Here is a 26,300-nt window from a genome sequence, read left to right on the forward strand (position 1 = left end):
TAGCTATCAATCTTTTATACATCACGTAGGCTAGATCTGCGAACTTATGTAAGTGTCTATGTTTTTTTGCTCTTGTCCTCAACCCTAACAGGCAAGATTTGGGATCAGCTGCTAATTCGAGCCCCGTCAGATCCATGATTTCTTTTACCACCCCGGACCATTCCCTTTGTACCTGAGGGCACTCCCAGACCATGAGATAGAAGTGAGCCAGTGGCGTTATACATCTAGCGCATGTCTGCTTCGTCTCAGGGCACATTGGGTTTATCCTGGCTGGTGATAAGTATGTTTGGTGTGTGAAGTTAAACTGTGTGTAGCGAAATCTAGGGTTTCTTGACACCCCTCGGGCATGGTATAAAACTTTCGACCAGTCTTCTTGGGGGATCGGGTCAGGTAGAACAGTGTTCCACCTGTCCCTAGCCCTCTCCAAATCAAGCTCGGGGGCTTACTCAGGAGTTTGTATAGGCTCGACACAACTTTTATTTGGGCATCAAATTGTAGCATATGATGTATTAAAGGGGAAGTCTCTGGTTCTAGATCTCCTGCTCCCCACGTTTTTTTTATTGAATGGCATATGGCATTATAAGTCCGAAATTATCCTGGGTTCACTGCTGTGAGGGCCTGTATGGCTTTGAATGTCATTAGTTTACCGTCTTCAAAACAGTCACCCGCCACTTGTATGCCCGCTTCCAACCACACTGTGAGTGGGTGTGTCGCAGCCTCAGTCCACCCTGGGAGGCAATCCAAGGGGATGAGCGGTGTATAGGGGAGCGCCTTGCGTCCCCCTTGCACATACTTCCCCCAGCATGCATGCGCAGCGGCCATCAGTGGGTTATCAGGCACACTTTTGGGATTTTTGTTAGATAGCCAGGTAGTCAGGGGAATCCCCTGCAGCCGGGCCACCAGCCATGCAGATGCAGCTGTAGTAGGCTTGTGGAGCCAATTCAGTATCCACTGTAGCTGTGCAGCAGCATAATAAAGTTCAAAATTTGGGTCTCCAAGACCACCAGCACCTATTGGGCGCTCAGCCTGGAGAGTGCTACACGCGGCCTGCCCCCACCCCATATAAGCTTCAACAGCATTGCATTAAGGTTACAAAAGAAACTTTTGGGGACATTGAGTGGCAGTGCCGCAAAGTAATATAGCAACCTGGGTAGTATCAACATATTTGCCACTGGCACCCTGCCCAGTGGTGACAGTGGGAGTTTATTCCAGAAGCGCAACGACTCCTTCATTGAAGCCAGCGCTCTTCCCAGATTGCCGTCTCTGAGGTCCTCAGTTTTATGATATATGTATACCCCTAGATATTTTAACGTTTCGAAGCACCATTTCAAGCGTCCCACTGGGGCATTATCTTGTCTTATCGACAACCAACTAGTTAATGGATACACACACGATTTTTCCCAGTTTACCACCAGGCCAGATATCCCTCCATAGTCGGACAGTAGTGATATTATAGAGGGTATCACCTTGCTTCCTTTCCGTGTATATATTAATGTGTCATCGGCGTATAATGATGTGTTGTGTCCCGTTCCTAATTATTCCCCAGCTTTCTGCCCTGGCACGTATTTGTGCCGCTAATGGTTCCATTGCTATGGCGAACAGCAGTGGGGAGAGGGGGCAGCCCTGCCTTGTGCCCCTCGTGATCGGGAAGCTATCAGATATAACTCCCCCCGTTTTCACTCTGGCTTGTGGCCTGGTGTATAATGTCTGCACCCAGCGTGTGTAATTATGACCAATTCCCATACGCTGCATAGTAGTGAGTAGGATGTCCCACTCTAGAGTGTCAAATGCCTTCTCGATGTCTAGTGAGAGTACCATTTCATCCTGTGCATCCGGGGGAGTATCTCCTATTACGTTCAACAGTCTACGAATATTTTAAAAGGTGCTACGTTTTGGGATGAATCCATTTTGGTCCTCATGTATCAGGGTGTGCATAATGGGGGCTATCCTGTTGGCCAATATTTTACCCAATATTTTACAATCTAAATTTAGGAGCGAGAGTGGTCTGTAAGATTTGACATCTGTAGGGTCACGTCCTTGTTTAGGGAGGACCACTATCATTGCTTCTCTCTGAGTTGGGGGCAGTATTCCGTTGGCCCATGCTTCTTCAAATACCTTTAACAGATGAGGCCTTAAGCATGCCGAGTAAGTGGTGTAATATTCTATCGGGAGGCCATCTATGCTTGGCGCTTTATTCCTAGGCATCTGCGCTAAGGCTAAATCTATTTCCCCCAGGGTCAGAGGAGCCTCAAGTGTCTCCCTGTCTGCCTGTGAGAGCTGCGGCAGAGGTGAGCCTGCCAAAAAGGACTCCAGTTGTTGAAACGTGCATGAAGTGCATTTGGTATACAAGATCGCGTAATATTCTCTAAACGTCTCATTTATCTCATCTTGCGTGGTGACCATTGTGCTTGCATCTACCCGAATTGCCCCAATGGGGGATTGCTGCCGGTCCTCCCGCAGGAGCTACGACAGCAACCTTCCCGCCCTATCTCCCTCTGTTTGTAGTCGCATTAAGTGATAATTATGGTCATGTCGGCGAAGTCTGATATCTGCCTCGTTGTATTTTGTGCGCGCTTCTTTTTGTACTGCATAGGGTGTTTCCTTGCGTGCCACTGCAATTTCTGCTGCCCTGAGTTCCTTTTCTAATTTACTGATCTCTGCATGTAGGGTGCGCCTTACTCCCCATGTAGTTGAGATGCATTGTCCTCTGGCCACTGCCTTGTGTGCATCACGTTCTACAGCTCTTGGGTCTGTGGATAGATCATTTGTTTCCCAGTACTGTCTCAATGTTGTGCTCAATGCTTCTGTGTATGCCTGATCTTGAGGAGCATCCACCTGTAATCTCCACGTGGGGATGCCCTTGCGTTTCCTGCCCCAATTCAGTGTTATTCTCAATGGTGAGTGATCCGATAGTGTCTAAGCTAAATATTCTGTCTTATTAACCAATGCACCTATTTCCTGGGTAACCCATATTATGTCAATTCTGGTGTGTATTTTGTGTGGAATGGAATAGAATGAATATTCCCTCTGTTGTGGGTGCCTCAAGCGCCATATGTCATAGTCTCATGTCGCCTGCCCACATCTGCAGTGGTCATTTGGCATTTCTGTTTGCTGTCATTCCCATTTGGGTGCTTGGCCTGTCTAATATTGCGTTTGGTATGCTATTAAAATCACCCCCCCAAATGGCCGGGGTCGCTGGGTTTGTCAATAATGCCGGCGTGAGCGTGCTCAGAAATCCCGTTATTCCATTGTTAGGGGCATATATGCCAATTAAAGATAGCTGCCTACCATCCAGCTGGCCTTCCACCACCACATATCTGCCCCCTTGGACTATTCTGTGTGACGTTTGGACAAATGGGACGCCTCCTGCTATCCATATCAATACTTCTCTTGCAAGAGCTGAGTATGATGTGCCTATAACCTGTCCTCCCCACTTCGCGCACATCTCCTGTAGATCCGGCTGCAGCAAATATGTCTCTTGTAAGATGGCAATATGTGTGCCCAGGCGCCTGAGGCGTGCGTATACTAGGGATCTTTTACTTAGCGCCCCCAAGCCCCTCACGTTCCATGTCACTATATCATATTGGTGTGTGTTGTGTGTCGCGTTTTGAGCCATATGACGTTAGAAGTAGTGTCTGCTTGTAGCGCACTCTTATTTACCAATCCCTTCCAGTCTCCTCCCCTCCCTGCAAGGTGTTTTGTTGAGCTTACCAGTCCCAGCAGTGTTTCCTGTGTTGTAAGTAGACCCGTAGTGTACACCTTAACTGTTTCCTCCCCTCCCCCAACCCCAACTAGTTCCCTAACCCAACTTTTAACTTGTGCTAAACTACTCATCCCATGAGTATGTAGAGAGGCCTGTATCCGTATGGATAACTGTGGTGGAGCTCTCATGTGAACCAGATGTGTCTCTTTTACGGGGCTCACATCCTTCCGCAGACTTAGTCTGCTGATGCAGTTGGGCACCCCCGTCTGGAGATCTGGGTGTACGTTTCGGAGCTTTCAGCACATCTGTCATTGTAGAGTCTGAGCTAGCCGCATCAGAGTCCAAACTGTCCACGAGGGTCGCCTGGAGTGCCTCAAAAGAGTTCTGTCTGAGCAGGGGAGTTTCCCTCAGCACTCTTGCCCTTTCTGCCGCTGCCTGTTTTTCAGTGGGTTGCCCCTTAGATCGCCTCCGTGTGGTAGAGGTTAGCCATTCCTCGCCTTTGTCCGCGTGCTCTTGGGGGCGTGCAAGCCCCTTGGCGTGTAGCCATGTCCAGGCATCCTCAGGAGAGGTGAACACGTGGATGCGTTCCTCTGTTACCACTCTTAGTTTAGCAGGGAACAATAGGGCATATTTGATATTGTGCTCACGTAATCGCTGTTTTATTTTAACATAGGATTCGCGTTGTCTTTGTACCTCTTGTGTGAAGTCTGGATAGGCATTAATAACTGAGTCCTCATAACTGAATGGGCCTTTGTTGCGGAACTGCTGTAATATTGCATCACAGTCTCTGTAATTTAGGAATCTGGCTATCAGTGGTCTAGGTGGTTGACCCGGGACCGGCAGTCTCCCCGGAGCTCTGTGCACCCTTTCCACAGAGAAGAACTTCGATGGAACACCGTTAAGCACTTCTTTGATTAACCATTGTTCTAGGAATATTTCCGTGCTCAATTCCTGTAATTTTTCGGGGAACCCCAAAAAGCGAACGTTATTGCGGTGCGATCTACCTTCTGCCTCCTCTGCCCGTCTCCAGAGTATCTTCATCTCTGCGTCCAGGCGTTGGATTTGTTTTTGATTATCCTGAGTCATGGGAGTTAGTTCAGTCAATGCCTCTTCTGCTGATTTCACTCTCTCCGTCAATTTACGGTGGTCCACTCTGAGTAAATTCAAATCTTGTGATACTGCATCTACTCTATTTTCCAGGTAGGATTTATTGTCCATTATTGCCAGCAGTACTTTTTCAAATTGTGTGGAGTGGGCTTGGAGCTGACTTTCTAGTGATTGTAAGGTTGGGATTATTTGTTGATCACTAGGAGCTGGGCCCTGTGTGTTTCGGTCCTGGTTTATTGCTGATTTAGATCTCCCAGCCATGTTGCTTAACTATGTGGTACCTTTTGAGGTGTAGCGGGATGTGTCCAAGTGCAGCCCACTCCGCGGATTTCACTTTTGGTGTATCTTTAGTTTAGTGCTGATGTCTCTGCACTATGAGGCTGCCGGAGGCACTCGAATCACCTTGAGCAGGCAGGGCAGAGGTGAGGTCCGTTGCAAGCGTAACTGATGGGCCCTCACTCCTGCTTTTTAACGATCTTGAGCGGAAGCTTCCCTCCGGTCGGTCGTCCCCGACTATACAGAGCCTCTGGTGGACTGAGGCGCCCCCTATTGTATAGATTTTATGTAGTCCCTGCTTGTCTGTGTGGCCCCCCGCGAGGGCAACGGTGGGGGCGGGCTGCAGCAATGCCCCAGGAGGAGCGGTGAGAGGGAGAAGATAAAGGAAGAAGGAAAAATGGGGGGGGGAAGGTGGGGAGAACGGAGGTCCGTCCACTGCCCCCCTCTCCAACCCCCTCCTAGATTGCCTGGCCAAGATTCTAGAGCCACCGGACAGGGGAGAGGTCCGCCAACGGCGGCAGCCAGTAGGCCGAGAGCCCAGCTCGGGCACGGCCAGATCCCTAGTCAGTAGGCCTCCATAGTTGGTGGACGTGAGGTTCCAGCACACAGCACCAGGAGCCTGCCTCTGATGACTGCCAGCGGCGCCCGGTGCCCTGAAGTGTCTCTGCTCCAGCGGCGGGAGGGAGGGAGGAAGTCCCAGCGGCGCACCGTCTCCCGCAGTCAAGGCTCCCCCCCCCCTCTCGTTCACTCACTGCTCCTGATTATCTTGCGGGCGGTACCGTGGAGCGTGCCCCGTGCCGCTCCAGACAGGAAGCCGCAATCCCGGCCCCCGGCCATCAGCACCGCACCTGGGCAGTCGAGCGCCGGGGCAGCGCGGCGAACAGACGTCCTCGTTCCGGCCGGTCCTGATTTCTCTCGCCTGTCTTGATGACAGGCTACCTCCCACGTTGTGGCCCTCGGCTACCAACACCCCGGGGCCGATCCAACTTCAAAATGGCACGCCCCTCCGTGGGTGCGCCGAAGTTCTTGTTACTCTCTCCACGTGGCGCAAGTGGAGACAGAGCCGATGAGGGGGGAGAGTCCCAACCGGGTCTCGGCCGGCTCCCGCACACAGGCGCCTCCTCAGCTCGCTCCAGCAACCCGCGATCGGGGCCGCAGAGCTCACCCTGCGCCGTCCCAGGTATCGCGATCCTTCTTTCCTCGCGGGTCGCCGCACGGCCACCGCTCAATCTCAGCAGCCACGGCTCCGATCCTGGCGCCGAGCTGCTTCTCCAGCACTCGTCGGTCTCCTGAGCTCAGGTTCCGCCCCTCCCGGGGTCGACACCAAACCGGGGGGCGCCCTTCAGGATGTGTCCGGCGAGCCTGAGTCGGAGCTCACAAATTAGGTGTCCTTCTCGGCCGCCATTTTGGCTCCTCCCCTGTGGGTGACCACTTTAAATGCATCAGAAAGCTTTAACAACAAAAATCCACTGTGTTCTTTTCCATCACTCATAACGAATAATGATGCTTGAATTGTAAGTGGATACAGAAAGGCCAGGAAAAATTTTTCATGATTGTGGGATATATATCCATGTGCAACCAAAAAGGAACTCAACTTCTTACTTCTGATTTCAAACAGATGAGTGAAAGTGAAAGTCTTTTTTTGACACAGGAGTAAAAATCCTTAAAAGTCACCAAGTGTAAGAAAAGTGAGAATTGTGGAGGAGTCACAACAGTGACTGAGTAAGCGAAGAAACATGATGATCACGTGGGGTTGACCAATCACGATAATGGCATAAACTGGGATGCAGAGCCTGCAGAGCATCATCACAGTCAGTGAAAAGCAGCTGAGAAGCCAAGTATTCTATTTGTTATGCTCTACTTTTTATTGTATTATATTGCATGTGGGAGAACGTTTTATGTATATTGTTTGCTCAAAATGAACTAGCTGCACTGGAGCATTCTTCTAAAAGGTATGTATCTCTTCTAAAATAGCAGTGCACATATAAAAACTCTTAAAAAATAAATAAAATAAAAAATAAAAAAAAGTCTTCAGCTGAACAAAAAAAGCACCTATGTGAGGGGCTGTTTTTTCAGGATATAGTCAGCTCACCCATGGTCCCTTTAGTGTGTTAGACTACTGACCCATAAGCCATATTACATTACTCCCATGAATCTGAAAGATGCAAAATCTAAATTCTTGTGTGTAAATGGAATGTCCATATGCACAACTTCTCTGCTTTCATCTTTCGATATGATACTAAAGTGAGTTTTTCAGCCAAATGTATTCATAGTGCAAAATAGACTTTCAATTATTTGTTCTTTCTGTGAAATTGAAAAATAAACATACTGCACTGTTTGGGAGTATTTTACTGTAGGTATGCTGTTCTTATGTACAGTAGAATAATGGCCTTAACCTTTTATCTACATTTCTAGATTGCTGTACCCCGGGTATAAAATAATGGGTATAAATAATGTCACCAGCCAAGGTTGGCAGCCACAGACATATCAAATATGTCTTGTTGATCCAGTGTCTGGAAGCGTGAAGACTGTGAATGTTCCATTTCATTTAGCATTAAGGTATGATTTGTATATTATTTTTTCCTATATGTAATCAAAGAGGGCAGTAATGTATAACAGGTTTCTTTAGTACTGTGCAATGTAATGCAGAAACTTTATATGCTACGTGATTCATTCTTCTCTTCAGGACAGTTCTGTGTTTTGCCTTTTTGCATATATGGAATGAAGGGCAGCAAGAGGATGCTCACATTTTCTTGCAATTTATCCCAGATGCAAGTCCATGTTACTGAGTGAACCCTGTTTTGTGATTTATTCTAAGCATACATGAATGACCATGACTTACCAGTTGTCCATATTGCATAAAATACATCAGAACTTGCATCCCTGACCACAGCCAGACTCGCTTGATGTAGGTGGCTGTGAAGCAACAACAGGTGTGGTGGCAAGAAAAAAGGTGCAGTGTCAAATAAATCTCCAGTGATTAGAGTGCTAACCCTACAATGGTGATGGGGTGCTGTGACAGTCCCCACACGCCACAGCATAGGCTTCTCATCAACAGCTTGGCCTTAGTCACTGCGCAACTCGGCAGTGATGGCCTGCCTAAGGGGGCGGAGCCTCGTCCTTTAGGAATACGCTTGTAAAAGACGGATTCGACAATCCAAAAATTTAACCAGCGGTGCTATAGTGCTGCATTATCCATCTACCCTCCATACCCGCTCCTTTCCCTCCCTCCGTGAACGGGAGTCTGCATCTGCAGAGGGGGAGGTGACCGCCCTCTCCAGAAACACAGGGGGTCGAGACACTGACACAGGCCTGCATTGCCAGCCCATTTCTGCTCATCTATTGGAGCGCCTGCAAGCACTTTGGCACAAGCAGGGTCCCTACCTAGAAAAGGTGCCCCCCAGGAGAAACCACTCCTGAACAAGGCAGACTGGACACTGCGTAGGGGAGTGCGACACTGAAACACAACCACCCGCCCTCTTCCTAAAAATCTTCAAAACTCCAAAAGACTGGCAGCTTAACAGCGACGAGATTAGACCTGCGACACAAGTAAGCAGAGGCCTCTGCCTCCCGCCTCTACCTCTTGAGACATCTCTATCGCAGGTCCTCCCACTACAGATATTCAACATTGATGAGTAGGACCTGTTCTATTCCCACTTCACGCTTCTCAGTGGGGCACCCGGCGATGCTACCCTACCACCTGGTTCCCACAATTTCCCCAGACCTACTCTCCTGTTGCCATTTTTCCTCATGCCCCTCAATGCAGCTCCCCTAAGCGCCATTGGAGGACCTCTGCACACCACAGAAGACACCAGCTCCACACAGAAATAAAGAAGGAGGATCGAGTGTTGACCGGACTGTGCACCAACAACCTCACCAGTCCCTGGGAGGGGAAAGCGGCCTGGGCTCTACAAAACTTCTCCTACAAGCTGGCCTTGAGATGCCCGGTGGCAAGACAGGACACAAATCCACAGGCAGACCGGCGCGACAACTGCTATTTTCCAAGGCACTCCAACACAAGCGTCCTGTTTCCCCCATAATGGGATCCCACACACCCTCAACTCCTGCCCAGCCTCCTACGATGTCTGACAAGGAACAGCCCACAACCATGGACTGGATAGTACAGGAGATCACCGCTGTCAGTAGCCGGATAGAGGGGATGGACGCATCCATATCCTCCCTGACCCTGGAGACCAAATCCATGCGTTCGGACATTGCAGGCTTCCAATCCAGAGTGACGGGATTGAAGCATCGCATGGGGACCCTGGAAGCTCACATGACTACAGTCCCAGGACAGGGATCAGGACCTTCTCTACCTCCGGAGTAAAATAACGGACCTGGAAGACAGAAGTCGAAAAGATAACATCCGCCTTTTCGGATTTCTGGAAAATGAGGAGGGATCAGATGTACAGATCATCCTTGGCTCTGTCCTCCCCAAGTTGACTTCGTTGACTTTTGATCCACCACTGGAATTTCAGCGAGCACACAGAGTAGGTCTGAAACGCCCTGATGGGGCCTCAAGACCCCGCTCGATCATTGCATGCCTGCTACGTCACGCTCAGACTTGCCAACTCCTTCAAGCAGCACAAAATCACTGACCTTTTCGGATGGAAAAATATGAAATCCGCATAACGGCTGACTATTCCAAGGACACCAACGAACGCAGGAAGGCCTTTCTGGCCCTAAGACCTCGACTCCGCCAGCTGGAGATGAAATACAGCCTTTTCGATCCAGCGAGAATGTGGGTCACCAAAAATGGAGTATCCAAAGACTTCTATAATCCTGAGGACTTGAGACTCTTTTTGGACTCCTTTCAGTACCAACCCATGGACTCCATCACTTTGACCCGACCGCAAGACACCCTGGGAGACAACAGCTATGCCCCTTCCCCAGGAATGGAACTGGGAGGAGTGGAACGGTACGACCCCAACAACTGTCCCAGAGGCAGAGACCTGGAGAGGTTTACCAGGTCACACGACGATTGGGGCCATGTCTTGCACACTGTGGTACTCCACACCCAGCTCTCGGAGAGGGACAAATCCCGCTCACCCCTGAAACCGGTACCTACCCCCCCTGAGGCGGAGGTCTGACACAGCGGCTGTATGAGACAACAGCGAGAGCCCTGGAGCATGACCATCGCCAAATTGACATACTGATGAGTACCTGCCTGGACTTCATTTTTCTTTGTTGTTGTTGATGATGTTCCTAATATGTTTCGGCCCCCATAATGTAACGTAATAACGTAATATAAGTTACCTCATGTTTACTACCAAGTATATGTTACCTGCAGTTAGACTAGACTTTGTTGACATTCACGGTTTATGCATAGGCCAGGGATATGCCTTATAGTTTGATGCCTTACATGTAACATTATGATATTGCGTCGTAGAGATGTTATCTTTGACCAGGCAGCCTAAAGGTACACTTTTAAAGTCTTCTCCCGGCCCAATGTTATCCCACTCCCCCATCCCCTCGCTGTCCCCCTCCCTTCTCCTTGCTGCCCCCTCCTGCCTACCCTTCCCCTCCACCCTCAGCCTCCCCCACAACAAATCATCTATATGGTACAGGACCCGCATGACAGCGACAACTAGACCCAGCGGTCTCTTGTTCAACTATGACGGGTATATTAATAATATAAATCCCCCGACAGCAGGATGACCCTCCTTTACGCACGGCCACACACACCCCCACCACAATAACAAGATGCTACACTGCCAATAGCTTATAGATACTTTACACCCTTTCCTCTGCTCCATTCCCCCACACAGGACAAAAAAAAACCTTTACCACCACCTTCTCCTCTGTCCCTCCGCGGCATCTCCATAGCATCCCTCCTCCCTCCGGAGACCGAGGGTTTCTTAAGAGGCAGCGGCCGTCCCCCGCCTCCTCGGCCGGTCCTGGTCGGCGGCGCAGAGAGCTCCTATAGGATCAGACCCGCAGTCTACAGATCTACCCCCAGGGGACATTCCCCCCCTAGCTATCCTAGTCTAGCTCTCTTCTCCTTATTCCTTCCCCCCTTTTCTCTACCTTCTCCCTCCCTGTTCCTAATCTCGCCCCCCTCTTCTTCTCCCTACTATCCCTCTACACTAATCACCTCCTTTCCCCTCTACCCCACTTCTTCCTCTATTCCCTCTATTCCCTCTTTTCCCTCCCTCTCTCACTCTTCCCTACCTTCTCTCTCCCTCTTCTGAAGGACCACTCGACGTCCACCAGCTATCCCCCCCCACACCATTATACTGCGCGGAGATACTATCTCTGCTTCCGACGACAGAGGAAACCCTTTCCCCTACCCACTGAACTGCGACGGCCTTACCTCGCTATCCAGTATGTCGGGAGCCTCCCCCCGCGTGACACACCCATTACGGATCCTCTCCTAGAATGTGCATGGCATGACGAATTATATTAAACGAAAGAAGGTGCTGTCCTATCTCCAATGGAAAAGGGCAGACATAGCTCTGATTCAGGACACGCATCTCAACAGTACAGAAACTAGCAAACTTTGTCGGGATTGGGTAGGAAAGGTTTTCTTTAGCTGTTGCCCAGCAACCCAAGAGGCCGGAGGAGGTACCCCCCGCAAATGCAGAGTAGCGATATTACTACGTAAAACCCTTTCGGCCACAATTATCAAAACATGGGACGATCCGGAGAGGAGATATGTATTCGCAAAGCTGAAGGTGGGAGACACTTTTCTCTCCGTGGGCTCAGTTTATGCACCGACCGGTACTAAGCGACCTTTTCTCCTGCAACTAAACCGCCTCCTGACCGGGGGTGACTTGAACCTAGCGCGGGATGATATATTAGATAGGACAGGCCCCATAGATACGGGCAACCACCACGACAGGGCGTTACTGACAGACGTGACCACTGACGCGGGTTTAGTCCATTACTGGAGACTAACCCATCCAAAAGACAAGGAATATACCTTATTTTCGCCTGTCCACGGCACCCAGTCTCGCCTGGGCTACTTTTTTGTATCACACACTGTAACTCCCCAACTTAAAGACACCAGTATATTAGATAGCGGACTTTCAGATCATTCCCCTATTCTACTTTTGATCCAAATGGGTCTCACATTGGAGGGCAGAGGGAAAAAGGTTTACAAATGACTCTTCATTCAGGAGGAATAACCAAATGACTTTCAGAATGAAGCAAGGATTGGTTGTTAAAGTAACCCTATCTGTGGTGAGCTTAATGAAAGGCAGCTGCACCAAAAACACTTGAAATTCAGTTCCCCAATTCTTCTTGCATAGGTGATTGCCAGTAGGAAATTGGTTTCCCATGAGAGCATCTGCAGTGAACAGGTTCAAAGGGGCCAAACACAGTGTTCAGTCCCCAAGCAGTGATTTGTGTAATCCATGGTGAAAAAACTCTATATAATCATCTCATAAATGTCTTTAATATTCTTGAATTAAAGAAAGTGGTTTAGATTGAGATTGTAACAATCTGACTACGACTTCCAGGTGAACACTTATTGTAAAGTCAACAAGCCCTGATTCAGCTTAACTGGAGTAGATAAGGCAGGAAATCATGAGTACTCATTTGAAATACATTAAAGCATGTCTGCCCAGATGCAGACTCTCTTCCACTTCAAACTGCACATCATTTTAGTTGAATTGACCCTTCCCCAACTTATGATTGCTTGATGATGTAATATAAAGTTTTCATACTGTCTGTCCTTTTTAATACTTCTTGATTTTGTACACGTGGCAGGAATGCTGTTAATGCCCATCTTACTGCTGTCAGTTTTAGCCAAAGAGCACGTTTTGCCACATCTGGCAAGTTAGTGGCCCAGCCTTTTAAAAAGGCATTCAATTTTAAATTAAGCTGTGTGTTTGGAATGTACAGATCTTGCCATACCAAAATATGCTCCTCTGGCATTACCCACAGGAGTTCCAGTTGCATAAGTAATGTTATTACTACAAGCTTGTCCCTATGATTGCTGACTGGTTGTCAGTGGAGAACCAACTGTGGGAGGTGTATCCACAGATGTCATTGAGGAACCAGGTGAATGTACGACATTATGCTTAGCAACTCTTTGTTGTGTTTGAGAGCTGTGATCTGGTATCTCAAATGAATGTCTTTGTCTAAGGTTAAAAGTCTTTCGCCCGCACTTGTGAAGGAAACACCTTCACAGTGTCTGAACATATCTTTGAACTTAGAACAACATAGTCATGGCAGCAGGCAAGTTTGATAATATATCATTGCATGTCATTCCAAGTGGGGGAAGAGGTTGAGATTTCTTTGAGGTGCATTTTTCACTTCATTTTGTTTTGTGGGTGCCATAACAAGCTAATCGTCTAGATATGAAAATTACTCACTCTCCAATTCATTGTAGATGGACCACCACTGTGGCTACACATTTTGTAAAGACGTGCAGAGCAGATTTGAGACTGGATCAGAAGGCCTTGAATTGATAATGCTAACTGTTGAATTTGAACCTTAAATACTTCTGGTGACAACCATGACTTGGTACGTGGAAGTGTGCATCTTTTAAGTCTATGTATCCCATGAACTCTCCCTAACTAATGGATAGAAGTATATTGAGTAGTGTCACCATTCTGAAGCCCTGCATTTTGATACATTTGTTTCGAGCTCAACTTTTCTTTGATGCAGACAATAAATGAATAAAACCCTTGAATCCTTTGTTTGAATCCACTGGGCTTCCTGTGTGCACTCCAATGCATTTTTAAGGCAGAGCCTCCAGATGAAGATGCTTTTCTTTCTTTGGAGATCGTGTAGGTGGGCTTGAATTAAACTCTATGTCTGTACTGGATAATGTCCAAAACCTATCTTTGAGCTAGGCTAGTAAGAATGCCTAAATATTTCCCCCTTCTGTTGTACATATTGAATGGGGCAGGCACACCAAGAATTTGAGTCCAGTGAAGTTGGTATTGGCCTCTGGTTGCTGCCTGTTTGAAGACTAAAGCTATTGAGAATATGATTGTCCTTGCTGGCAGGATACAAATGAAAAGGTTCTACCCATAATATTGCTTTCTTTACTGGAAAGCTCGATGTTTTTGAAGTGTGCTCAAAGAACAGACTGTCAGTATCAGTTTTAATGGCCTGCATACCCTCACCTACATGCCTCACAAATGGGGTTTAGACATCAAAAGTTGTGTTTAAAACTCTCAATTGCATCTCAGGTCAGAAAATTGTACTGGAAAGCCACCTATCCCTCCCTTAAAGTGTTCCTATGGATATCTGGCAGAATGCATTTTTGGGTGCATCAAGTGAGGCACCAGAGGGCTGAATATATGAGTTATCCCTTCCTTATCCAACAAAGTTGAAATCTGTTGCCACAATTGGCTATCATAAGGTGATAGTATGGCAGGGGTGCCCTCACTTTTGGCTGATGTTGATGCAACCCACTCACACGTTTGCCATTCTTATTCTAACAATAGCCCTCTTCATCAGGGAGTGATGCCAAGAGCTGAAGAGGTTTGTGAGCAACGCTGTGCTGCTGCAGAGTTAACTGATTCAGTTTTGATTTGAGTTAACAGGCAAGCAGGGAACTTATCACAAGTATTAAGCTTTTCTACACACATGCTCAGAAATGTTGATATTGTGGCTGGATTTTTCATATAGGACAGGCGTTACAGGATTGTCCACAGTGGGATAGCCCTAATGAATCTCCTATCTTTCTACATAAAATCCTAGATGAAGCTGGTCAATTACGTCTTCCTGTGTGGGTATAGTAAACTTTTTTGCAACTCAGTTTCTGAGCCTTTCCATCAGCACTGGATCCTAATTAGCACTGAGAGAAGAAACCTATGATTCTCACTCAGACCTCTGATCATGTGGAGAGGGTTGGTTCTGTGAGTCATCTTGGCCGCCATCAGAATCGTCATTGCTATGTTTCTCATGATCAGAATCAGTAGATTCATCCGAACCAACCGCCTCCGCATGATCAGATGTCTGAGTGATATGCATATGTTTGTTATCGAGGACCTCATGTAAATGTGCCACAGAATCTTCATACTGTCGACATCATACTGAACCTGCATAGCTTCTTTTTCTATCTCCTCATGTTCTAATATCCTTGACATAATCATCTCTTTCTGGAAGATATAGTGTACGCCCTGGCTTCATATGAGTTTGTGAGAAAAACAATTGCAGCAGAATGGTAGAAACTAATAGATTAATAGGTCATAGAGTTGTCAAAGTTGTCAGAGGTGTTGTTGATGTCCTCTTGACCTATGTTATTGTTGTTAGTGCCATCGTTAACAGTGATGTTGTCATCTGCTTTGTTGATGGTGTTCATGTTTTCTATGAGAAAGTCTTAGTTGAAGGACTGTTTGACATTTTGGGCCTGCTCTTCATCAACCAGGCTTGCTGATTAACGAAACGGAGGTCTCTCAACCCAGCCGCCCAACCATAAAGGGAAGCTTCAGTCATCTTCTATAGAAGGGGATGATAAATACCACCCAGAGTCAGAAAGTTTGAACTGCCACTGGAAAAGTACCATCCATTTGCAAGACATGCAGAAGTAAATCTCATCAGTTAAGCCTCCGGGAAGGAGGGGAACTCTGTGTTTCGCTGCCTCATTGAGAGAAGTTCAGGTTTTTATAATGAAGAGGATAGACTAGACTTCATGTGGTCCATGTCTGTTTCACTGTTGCTTGAGTTTATCTCTGTATGCTGCTATGCTAATATTGATTGTCATGTTTTACCTCCCTGGTGTGTGGAAATACCTCAAGCATGTGAATCTGTGGAAATATTCAGTGCTGTAGAATCCTCTAGCCACTCAAAAATGTTACTGATCAGAATTAATAAATGAATTCAGGTAGTGTCAAAAAACTGTCACAGTGCAATTTCCCATCCTGGGTTCAGTGCAAAAGTGGACTACTTAAGTATGCCACTAGCATGACTACTCAAGAAACCAGGCTTCAGACTTTTTAAAACGGAATAGCCACAGTGATCTCTGAAACAAAAACAAAAGCTTAGATCACCCATCCTTAAAGATTTGCTATAGCTCCCAAACCTTCAATCACGTTTCAAACCCCTATCATCTCACAACTAGCCATACCTTTAAAAACTCTGCAAGACTCATCAGTTCCTTCAAAACCTATCCAAACAGTGGAAACCCTTACTCGCAAAGTACTAGTGCCTAGGCCCAGCTCCCCACTTACCTGGACCGGCCTTCCTACTAGTCAAGGCCTTTGCAGGCCCAGCTTCATCACCTCGAGGGTCCTGTCTCGCTTCTCTCAGCTCTTTTGGTTCCTCCTTTCTCGGTTTTCATCCCTTGTGCCTCTGCTTCACCCTTTGCTGCGGTTAGCTTTGTGATGATTGTTTTTGTGTCTCTTTCATCCCTTATGCTCTCTTTTTTGGGCTTTCTCACCTTGTCTCAGGCCTTATGCCTCCTCTGTTGATCACCCTGAAGCCCCCACCCCCTCCTGTGCTTTCTCCTTCCTCTCCCTGCTCCTTACCTGTGCTTTTTGCTGTGTTCTCCTTCCCGCTGCTTCTTCCTGGGCTACCACCCTGGCCACTGTCCCCTACTGTCCTCCCCCTCCCAGGACCTACTTAATGACGGGCAAGCAATGGACGTTCTCTCTGAGCCAAAGACAAGTCTGTGTCTGCACATCCATGCCTGAACCGTGCCCAGCGCCAGGAACCCTAGTCCAATCACCCCCCAGCACACACCCAACACCTCATGCCACAGCAAATTTGTACGACAACACATTTGAATGCCTGCTACTCAACTCACGATCGTCCAGCAAAAACTCGAACGAATTTTGGGACCTGCTGAGCAACGGCCACTGGACTTTCTCTTCCTCGCTGAAACCTGGCTCAGCTCCACATCGGTACCTGACATTGCCACAGCAATCTCAGCAGGCTACAAGATCGCACAACAGGACCATACCCACAAGCCAGGAGGAGGACTCATAACCATCGACAAGGAATCCATCAAATGCTCAACATCCACAAAGAATGCCACCCCATTATTGGAACATCTGCACTTAGCTGATTATCTCTGAAAATTTCACCCTGAAGCAGAACCATCTTCTATCAACCACCCTGACCGCAAGCCTCCTTCACCATCCTCATCACCAACTGCATCGCCGTGCTCACCATCTACTCCAGAGCCTACAAACTATTTGGCGACCTCACCTTACACCTACAAGACAGAACTGACTTCTGCTCTACAGCACTCCAAAGCCTAGGCAGCATAGGACATACCCAGCTCATCTCAGGACAGACACACTCCCCAGGAAACACACTGGACCCCATCTTCTCCACGAGCGATGCCGTCTAATACAGCTCCATCTTGCTGCTCATATGGACCGTCCATTCCATCATCCACTTCCAAATCAACACACCTTAAGTCATCGCACCCATCAGTACTAGCCTACCAAGCCACAGCTGTAGATACAATCTCAGAAGCAAATTGACTCAGTTCCCTCATCATGGATCACCCCAACTCCACAGACATCAACAACTAGATTAAGAACTATGTGTGGTCTCTCGCACCCATCTAGTCTCACAAGAAAAGAAGAACCAACAAAAAGTCGAGCTGGTACACAAAGGACCTTCAAGGCACCAAACAACACTAGAAGCTGCTAGAGAAAAAATCGAGAGCCAGCCGCAAAACCATTAATAGAACAACCTACAAAGGTGCAGTCAGAGGCTACCACCAGCAACTATGAAAGAGCATTAGCTGATCACTTCAAAGGAATCTCCAGCAGCTGCCATTAGATTTTCTTGATCATGAAGGACTTAACCACCCCCTCAGCCTCCATCAGTAACTTCACCCCTCCCAAGAAATCTGAAGTGACCTATCATCCCTCCCAAGAAATCTGCAGTGACCTATCAAACGTCTTCCACAGCAAAATCGCAAACATCTGCAGCAACTTTGCACACAAAACTGGCCCTAGATAACTTATCACCAGCCAAGACGGCCACCTGACCAAATGGACAAACCTCAACAGAGGCAACACAAATGACAATCATGCAGACCATCCACTCAGGGCCCCATTGTATCCATACCCCCATCACAAGTACAACCTGGGAATGCCACCAATTAACACCTCCTTCACCCGCATTATCAGTACCTCCATTACGTCTGCCATATTCCCAGGTGACTGGAAACATGCAGAAGACAACGACCTCCTCAAGAAACCATCGGCCTGCTCGAACTAATTGACCAACTTCAGACCCATGTCCCTGCTCCTCTTCCCAGCCAGATTGATTTAGGAGGCTATCAGCAATCAACTTTTAACCCACCTCCAGATCCACCACTAGCTGGAGAACACCCAGTCAGGATTCAGAAAGAACCACAGCACCAAAGCAGCACTCATCGCGGCCACCGACCAATCTGGACCTTTCTGGACCAAGGATAAACTGCAGCCCTCATCCTGCTTGACCTCTCAGTGGCTTTCGACATGGTCTTCCACAAGACAGGAAACTCCACGAGATTGGCATCCAAGTATCTGCACTCAGCTGGAACTACTCCTTCCTTACAGGAAGAACATAAAGGATCAGATTGTAGCCCTTCACGTCAGAAACTAAGAACCTGATTTGTAAAGTCCCCTAGGGATCATCCCTCAGTCCCGCCCTGTTAAACCTCTACATGACACCGCTCGCCAACATCATCTGATCCCAAGACATCACCATAATTTCCTATTATAACCAACTTCACCAACTGCATGCCCATGGTAGAAGAGTGGATGAGAGCCAACTGCTTGAAGATCAATTTTGACAAGACTGAAATACTGGTCTTCGGAAATAAGGCCCCTCCCTATAGAAGTCCACCTGGTGGCCATCAGACCTAGGACCAACAACTACCGACCATGCAACAATTCAACGCAGTGAGCAACTCCTGTTTTCACATCATACGCTTGCTACAAAAGATATTCAAGTGGCTGCCACAGAGCACCAGACAGACCATCACGCAAGCACTCGTCACAAGCAGGTGCGACTATACCAACACACTCTATGTCGGAATCTCCAAGTAACTCCTAAACAGGCTTTAGACCATCCAGAACGCTGCCACAAAACTCATACTTGACTTCCCACACCTGACTACATCACAATGCACCTCAAGGAGCTTCACTGGCTCCCATTCACAAGTGCAGCCAAGTCAAACTTCTCACACACACGTACAAAGCTTTACACAGCACTGGAGCGTACCTAAACATCCCCATACACTTTCACCAGCCTTGCCAGATACCTGTGTTCTGTCTCCCACCCTCTCGGACACGCTCCCTGCATTCACAAAAGCAGAGCAAGAGGTCGTTTGTTCTCCTGTATCCCACCCAAAACATGAAAAGACCTCCCTCAACACATCAGAGCCTTGTCCTCACTTGAGTTCTGCCAGAGGCTGTAGACCTCGCTCTTTAAATAACTCTGTGGGGACTAAAAACTTGCACTCCTGCTGCTCAAGCTCCTGGATAGCCTCACGGATTATTAATGCACCATACAAATCAACATACTGCAGTACAAATGCTGATTAACAGTAGCAATAATGTAAGATTGTAGGTATGTGTTGCTTCCACCAACTACTGTGCAAGAAGCCAACCTAACCCAGAAAAGAAAGGAAAGCTGATATATCAATCACACAATATATGAAAGGCTACCCAATGTTTGAGTTTGTGATTATGACCACAGGCATTGAAATGTGTGCTTCCCGCTGAAGATGACATCTTCACCAGTATGGTTGAATGGTATACTCTCAGTTTTGGCTCAATTGCACACAGCCTATCAGGTGAATTGTAGCATGCATTCTACTACTTATTGAATGAACCATACCCTTCTTTTACCTAGAACCTACACTATGAGGAGAAAGCCAGGGACAGGCTCATTCCTAGGTAGTATTCCAGTCACAGAGGTGCTCTGAGCTCACGTTTACAAAAAACAATTGCTTAGATTCTCTTGCTTGTTAGGATACCCGCCCAGGTTAGGGAGCCTTACCAAACATTTTCGGATACAGTATATGTGTCAATGTCACATCTCTTTTGTTTTATATTAATTCCTTGTGAGTTGAAAGCATGTACGTGTAAAATTTAATTTCTGTGTATTTCAGGTTTTGCAATTTGGAATCTGCTGTAGATTTGCGTGTCTTATGAAGCCCCCCACAACGGATGCAAATTTGTAGCCAAAAAAGTTCGCCCTAGCTCAGTACGATGTTTCAGTATGATTCAAAAACAGCTGTTTCAATGGGATTTTATGTATTTAATCCCAGCATTAATTCAAAGCTGAAGTAAATAAAGTTGTGATATATAAAAATCATAAAAAATATATATCCATTTTACAACAAATAGTAGATGCAAATTCTACCGCAACTGTTTGCGACCTGGCTGTAATTTAGGGCCAGATGTAGCAAAGGTTTTTAGCCACTCTGTGTCTATGGGAAAAAGTGTTCGTACATATGGCCCTTAGTGATGTAACCTATTACATTGAAAACAAAATACCATGTGCAGGGGCTTGCAGAACAACCTGCCTGATGAATACTAATTAGACAGGTCTCTACTTTCGACTACATTTGATTGGCGATGTACAGAAAAGCAGGTCACCAATGTGTTATCATTTTTTTTTTTTTTTTTTTTGTATTGTCAAACGCAGACAATGTTTAATAATGGCACAGATGCTGCTTTAAAATAGTTTCCCGTTTCAGAGTACACTGGGGATAGCATGCAGTTATTCCCTGTGACAATGGACCCCTTGCACACTGCCTTTTTTATCCAAGACCAATCAACACAATAAGCAAAGGGGAAGATGTCCACCAGGTCACATGATAGGTATTCAAAACTGGGCAGGCGTGCTTGACCAGTTAGAATCATGCAAGTTTCTTTCTGTGCTGGTTTATTTTTTCTTGTTTTTCTTTTATTGCCCTCAATGTTTGTGAACACTGAGAGGAAAGCTTTTCTGAGAATCCATTCCGTATGTATAAATTGGTGGCCATGTGCGCTGGGGTCCTATTGTATATGTATACTCATCCGAAAAATAGACGTACTTTAATATATGCATTGGACACCTTCTACCTAATATCTCCAAAACGGCCGAAAGGATATGCACTAAACCAAGAAAAAACTCGGAATCACCAAAAGTCCTGTGTCATAGGAATTTGGAGACCATCTATACATTAATTTTGTAGTTACATGCACGCAAAAAATTGCTTTTTGTTAAACAAGTATAAAATGATTTTGGGGAGCCCACCCCCTTTATAAGTTTTGAACTGTTTAGTGTAACTGTGTGATTTAATTTACATACATATGTGTGTGTGTGTTTGTAGCATGTCTGACTGTAGATACACATCCTCTGCATGCACCTGTTGTGACTGCTTCATTAGTCCATAATGCAACAGCACACAGGCTTCACTTCAGATTGTTTTCTTCCGCCATTGTGGTTGGATGTTCTGGAAGGCTGCTTTGAAGTCCAAGTGTAATGCACACCAGGTTATTATTTTTTCTCAGTTACTTTTTTGACTGCTGGAGCTCCCTCGTCCAACCTGCGACAAAAACAGTAATACTGCAAGGAGAAGGCTTCCATTCATACTAGCGGGACTTTGCAGTTGACAGTTGAAGCCAAACAGACTTTGCCGCATTGCGGGCTCAAGCCACTTCCTCCTTCAGGGTCAGTAGAAGTTTTCTTCAAGAATCACATTATGGAATGCACTCTATTGCATTTCTGTCTTAACTGCAACACAAACTATCCCTGGCCCAACCAGCATGAGGGCTGAAACCTCTGTCTCTGAGGCTCACAGAGACATCCTGCCTGACCTTCTGCTGCAAAAGATTATCATGCAGCAGAGGGACTGAATATAGGTGCATCATACGCTGCAGTAATGAGTGCTACCAGGAAGTCCAACATTTTCAGAGCTGATGAGTACGAGGCAGTCTCTTCTTGCACAGACATAAGAAGACCCCAATGCCCTGTTCTCCGAGGCCTCAGGTGTCAAGAGTGAGGTCAATTTCCTGAGCTCCCGCTAGTCACAGGGCCAAAGACAAGGGTTATATGACGTGCATCGGCTGCACATTCAGTTCACCCTAAACAATCCACGGCTGAGACAGAGCACCACTGTGGCATCGAGCATCAAGCCCAGAACTCGACTGAAAACTGCCTAAACCTTTGGGCCCCACACCTCCAGCTGGTACGCCTCCGACTCCAAAGTTTGGTTCCATGTCGAGCAAATCCCCACCAGGCACTTAAAAACCTCACTCTGCTTCAAAGCCACCACCAGCTCAGCCTCAATCTGTCAACAAACCCCACTCTGAGCTGAAGTCTATGCCAAAGATCCACAAGCATTAGGCACAGAAGTCAGCCCTAAACGCCCCTCCAACACTGAGGTCGAACTTTCCATAGGTGTTGATCTTCGTCAAAGAGCTGGCAGATGTCCTGGACAATTAACAACAGAATAAACCCATTATTCACACACACACTGGCAAAAAGCTGGACCCCAAAAGGGTTATACATGCAGCCACTAGCTCTACATCATTTCCACCTCAACCCTTCACACTCTTCTCCACCTGGCAGACAGCATACTAACTAAGGGAGAGGATCCTTAGAAGGATTAGTAGTGGAGTCTCAGGGTGACCCTAATCTCTAGCCATATCCTGCTAAGGCATTATCAGAAGATTATACTACTTCATATCATGCAGAAGTACATTAAGCTGACCAACCCCAATGTGTAATGTGCCATACTGTGGAGGATGAGTTCTATTCCTTGTGAAAACATTGTCCAAAACAGAGTGGTCAATTAGCTAATTTCCTATGCTTAGAGGAATGGTAAAATCCACTAGTGGCACCTTTAAAGAACTGGTAAAAGCCAGAATGGTGACTCCCAGTTAGAAAATAAATATAAGTCTTCCGTAGAAGATCTGCCATATATTCTTGAACACATTGTTCCCAATTTTCTGGTGGTACAGCCTGCGTTTAAGAAGGCTTATTTACAGGCCACAGTGGATTCTCCTCTCCCGATATAGGGTCCTAAAAGATTGATGCTGCAGTCTGGAATCTTAATGTGGTCCTCTTATAGTTTATAAACTCTCCTCCCAAGCCTTTGCACATGTTTGACTTACAGTTCTTGTCTTGAAAGGTGGCCTTTTTAGCAGCAATCACCATCCTCAGACATATTCATGCGCTCCAAGCCCTTACAATACAGGTACCATCCATTCAGGTTAATATAGACAGGCTAGTGCTTTGTACCTAACTTTCTGCTTAAGGTTGTCTCATTGTTCCTCATAAACCTAACTGAGTTACCCTTTTTTCATCCCCTTAGTCTAGAGCTGAAAGGGACCCTCAAACACTTGATGTGAAGAGGACACTCCTGTATTACATTCATAGAACTAAACTATATATTACATTCATACAACTAAAACATTTAGAAAGTCCAACCAACTTTCCTTAGCCGCCTTCAAACCCCACAAGGGGTGTGCCATCTCTAAAGCTGGCATTGCCAGGTTGAAACTTAAATGAATCCATACCTGCTGTGCTGAAGGCAAAGCCACCCTCCTCATGCCTCCAAGTGCACGCTCTACATGTAAAAGGGAGCCATACTGACTTATTTAGGTACATTCTTTCTGATGGAAAGCTTCAGGACTGCTACTTTACCAAGCGTTTTAGCATGTTAACAAGCAGTATTAACATCACCATTTCAAACATATGCATCATCTGCTAGCTATCCACTTTCTTTGAGAGGGATTGCTTTGTATTCTATGTGGAGAATGTATATCTACAGCCACACATACTTTGAAGGAAATTTTTTACTTACCCTGCAACTGTCTGTTTGTAGCCTGTTGTGCTGTAGGTTAACATATTCCCATCTTGCTCTCTGAAAACCAGACGTGATGTGCAGGGATGTTTTCTATGCATTTTATTCATTTTAAATATGCACAGCACACTCTGTCTTTGACACTCCACTTACAATACTCACCCACTGAGCGGAAAACAATCTCAGGTGGAGCACGTGTGCTGGTGCATTCTGGACTAACTAAGGAATTCCAATAGATCTTGTCTTTGAAGAAAAACAAGTTGCAGAACTCTAGGCCCAACACTAGATGACACGTGTATGCAGAGTTTGTGAATCTACAGCATATTAATACAAAAACAAATATGAATATACCTGAATAGTCCATTGTGCGTATCTAAAAGAATAATTAATCCCAGTCTTTTTTTCACAGTGATAAGAAGAGTGAGAGAGCTAAGGATATGCATTTAATGAAGAAGCTCTCTGCTTTACTGAAATCAAAAAGTCAGACACAAGGTAATTGTTAAGATTCCTTTCAACATTGTCCATGACTTTAAAATGTATAACTCGTAGTTATAGTAAACACCCTTGCAATAATTTAGGTTTATTTAATCAGTATTGCAGAATTTCAGTGATCTCCCCAGAATTTGAAAAGGGCACTAAACTAATCTTTTCAAGGAAAAAAAATACTTTTGAGGGACAAACCTATACAACTCTCCTGAAGAAGATAGAGTGCTGCATCCTGCAATAGAGTTTTGGATGGGTTTCGCTCTTGTCCAGATATAAGTTATGAAATTGCATACCAATCACAATACACTGCAAGACAGTGGGACTTTAAGCTGGATCCTCTGAACAACAATTGCTGAATCCTCTGTGTTTGGGGTCGTAAGTGCTTTGCAGGGTGACAGACTAGGAGTCAAGCTGCATGCCACAAAGCATAACGTGTAATGCCAAGCTAAATTACATTGGCATCGTCTAGTGTTTTCCGTACAATATGTGTGGTAGTTGTCACTATCTGTGTAAAGAGTAACTATCTGAAGCTCCACTTGGTCATGAACAGAAAGCAAAAAACCTTGTACACTATAAAATGACAACTATCAATAACTTCTGTAATCTGGCCTAGAGCAGAAAGTACACTACATAGGATGGCCTTTAATTTTCCCACTTGTTTTCAAGATGCCTGATAAATGGGCATCATTGCCAAATTCAAAACTCTACTTTTTGACCTTATTGCTCTTTTTCATGTTTTACCAGTTCTGCTGTCTCCCATCTCTTTATTGGATAGATATTCCTTTGTGTCCCTACTTAGTATCCCTACTCTGCTAGACACCCTTAACAACATATTGAATTTCCAGTGGGTAACTAGTAACTGACTTGCTTTCCACCAAGTGGCTCCAAGTGACGACATATATAATAGGAGCAAAGCTTGAGTTGTCTATTCTGACACTGGAACACCGAGGTGGATAACAGTCTGGCACTGTGTGTGCCACTGGCACAGTGAAAAAAGATCTTGCTAACTGTGATCCTGAGTAAGTCCTACCATCAGTAGACAAGATGGTGATGTTGCAGCATCATTACCAGCTCATTTTCTTCTTTCAGATCTGTAGAGACTTGAGGGAGCAGATTCAAAGAGAACATTAAAAAATCATATGCCATTCCATCATCTCCCTCAGCTCTCTCCAAACCAGGGTGATCTAACAGATCATTACCACTCCCTCTACCTCTTTCCTTGGATTTCTGGAGTCCCAAGAGAGGATACAAAGACCAGAGAAGCACCTATTTTAGTCTACAATCTCACAGTAGTGAATAACAGGTTTCATTGTTGCTGCTGTCAAGTTACAGCAATGAATAACTGGATTTCTACTCAGGTCCTCATGCTGATGTCTTCGACTTGCTATACGCTACATAAGACCACATAACCCTGTCCACTAAATCTGATTTCTTACATGTCTAATTTACTAGACCCTACCAAAACTTATGTTTTACTTTTCCGAGTAGAGTTCATGCTGTCAAAGAGGCAGTCTCCTGTCTACAGGCATGCAAAAGTGAAAGAGTGGTGTTTTCAGAGAGCCCATTGGCTAATGACCATTGCACATTCTAGTAGGTTCTCTTATGGGGTAAATGCAGATGTACTCAGTTTAAAGAGCTGCTATTAGTCATATATTCATTTTTCTATATTTTATATGCTGTATTTGGTAGCAGTATATGGTCTCAATTTTGACTCTCTCCTGTGAACTGTTCACACAGGAAGTGAATATAAAAGAGGAGTGTGATCTCTTGGTGATAGGTGTTTCAACTGTGCTTTAAACATGATAGTTGATAGGCCTTCACACACAGCCATGAGATATGCATTGCAGATCAGGTGCCAGGATTATGAAATAGTTTTAGCACAGAGCTATAATTCCTGAAGCTATCCTAGAGTACTATGCTTTACAGCAGGATTGACAGATGAAACACAAATGGGTATATTGCATTGAAGGTGATGAAAATGTTATATTTGGTAATGGAAACTGGGTCAAGGGTTCTGACGTG

At 46.0% G+C, this 26,300-nt stretch overlaps 1 protein-coding gene across 3 annotated transcripts in view; it reads left to right on the top strand.

The window, feature by feature from the left end:
* Positions 1-26,300, top strand: part of RAB3GAP2 (RAB3 GTPase activating non-catalytic protein subunit 2) — a 695,385-nt gene that overhangs the window by 349,394 nt on the left and 319,691 nt on the right. For all 3 annotated transcript variants that reach the window (XM_069233869.1, XM_069233867.1, XM_069233868.1), the window contains 2 exons: positions 7,502-7,645; positions 24,202-24,284. In XM_069233869.1, coding sequence (XP_069089970.1) covers positions 7,502-7,645; positions 24,202-24,284 — 227 coding nt within the window. The remainder of the gene's footprint in view (positions 1-7,501; positions 7,646-24,201; positions 24,285-26,300) is intronic.

Source organism: Pleurodeles waltl, chromosome 5 (genome assembly GCF_031143425.1).
Source record: "Pleurodeles waltl isolate 20211129_DDA chromosome 5, aPleWal1.hap1.20221129, whole genome shotgun sequence".
NCBI classification, from domain to species: Eukaryota; Metazoa; Chordata; class Amphibia; order Caudata; family Salamandridae; genus Pleurodeles; species Pleurodeles waltl.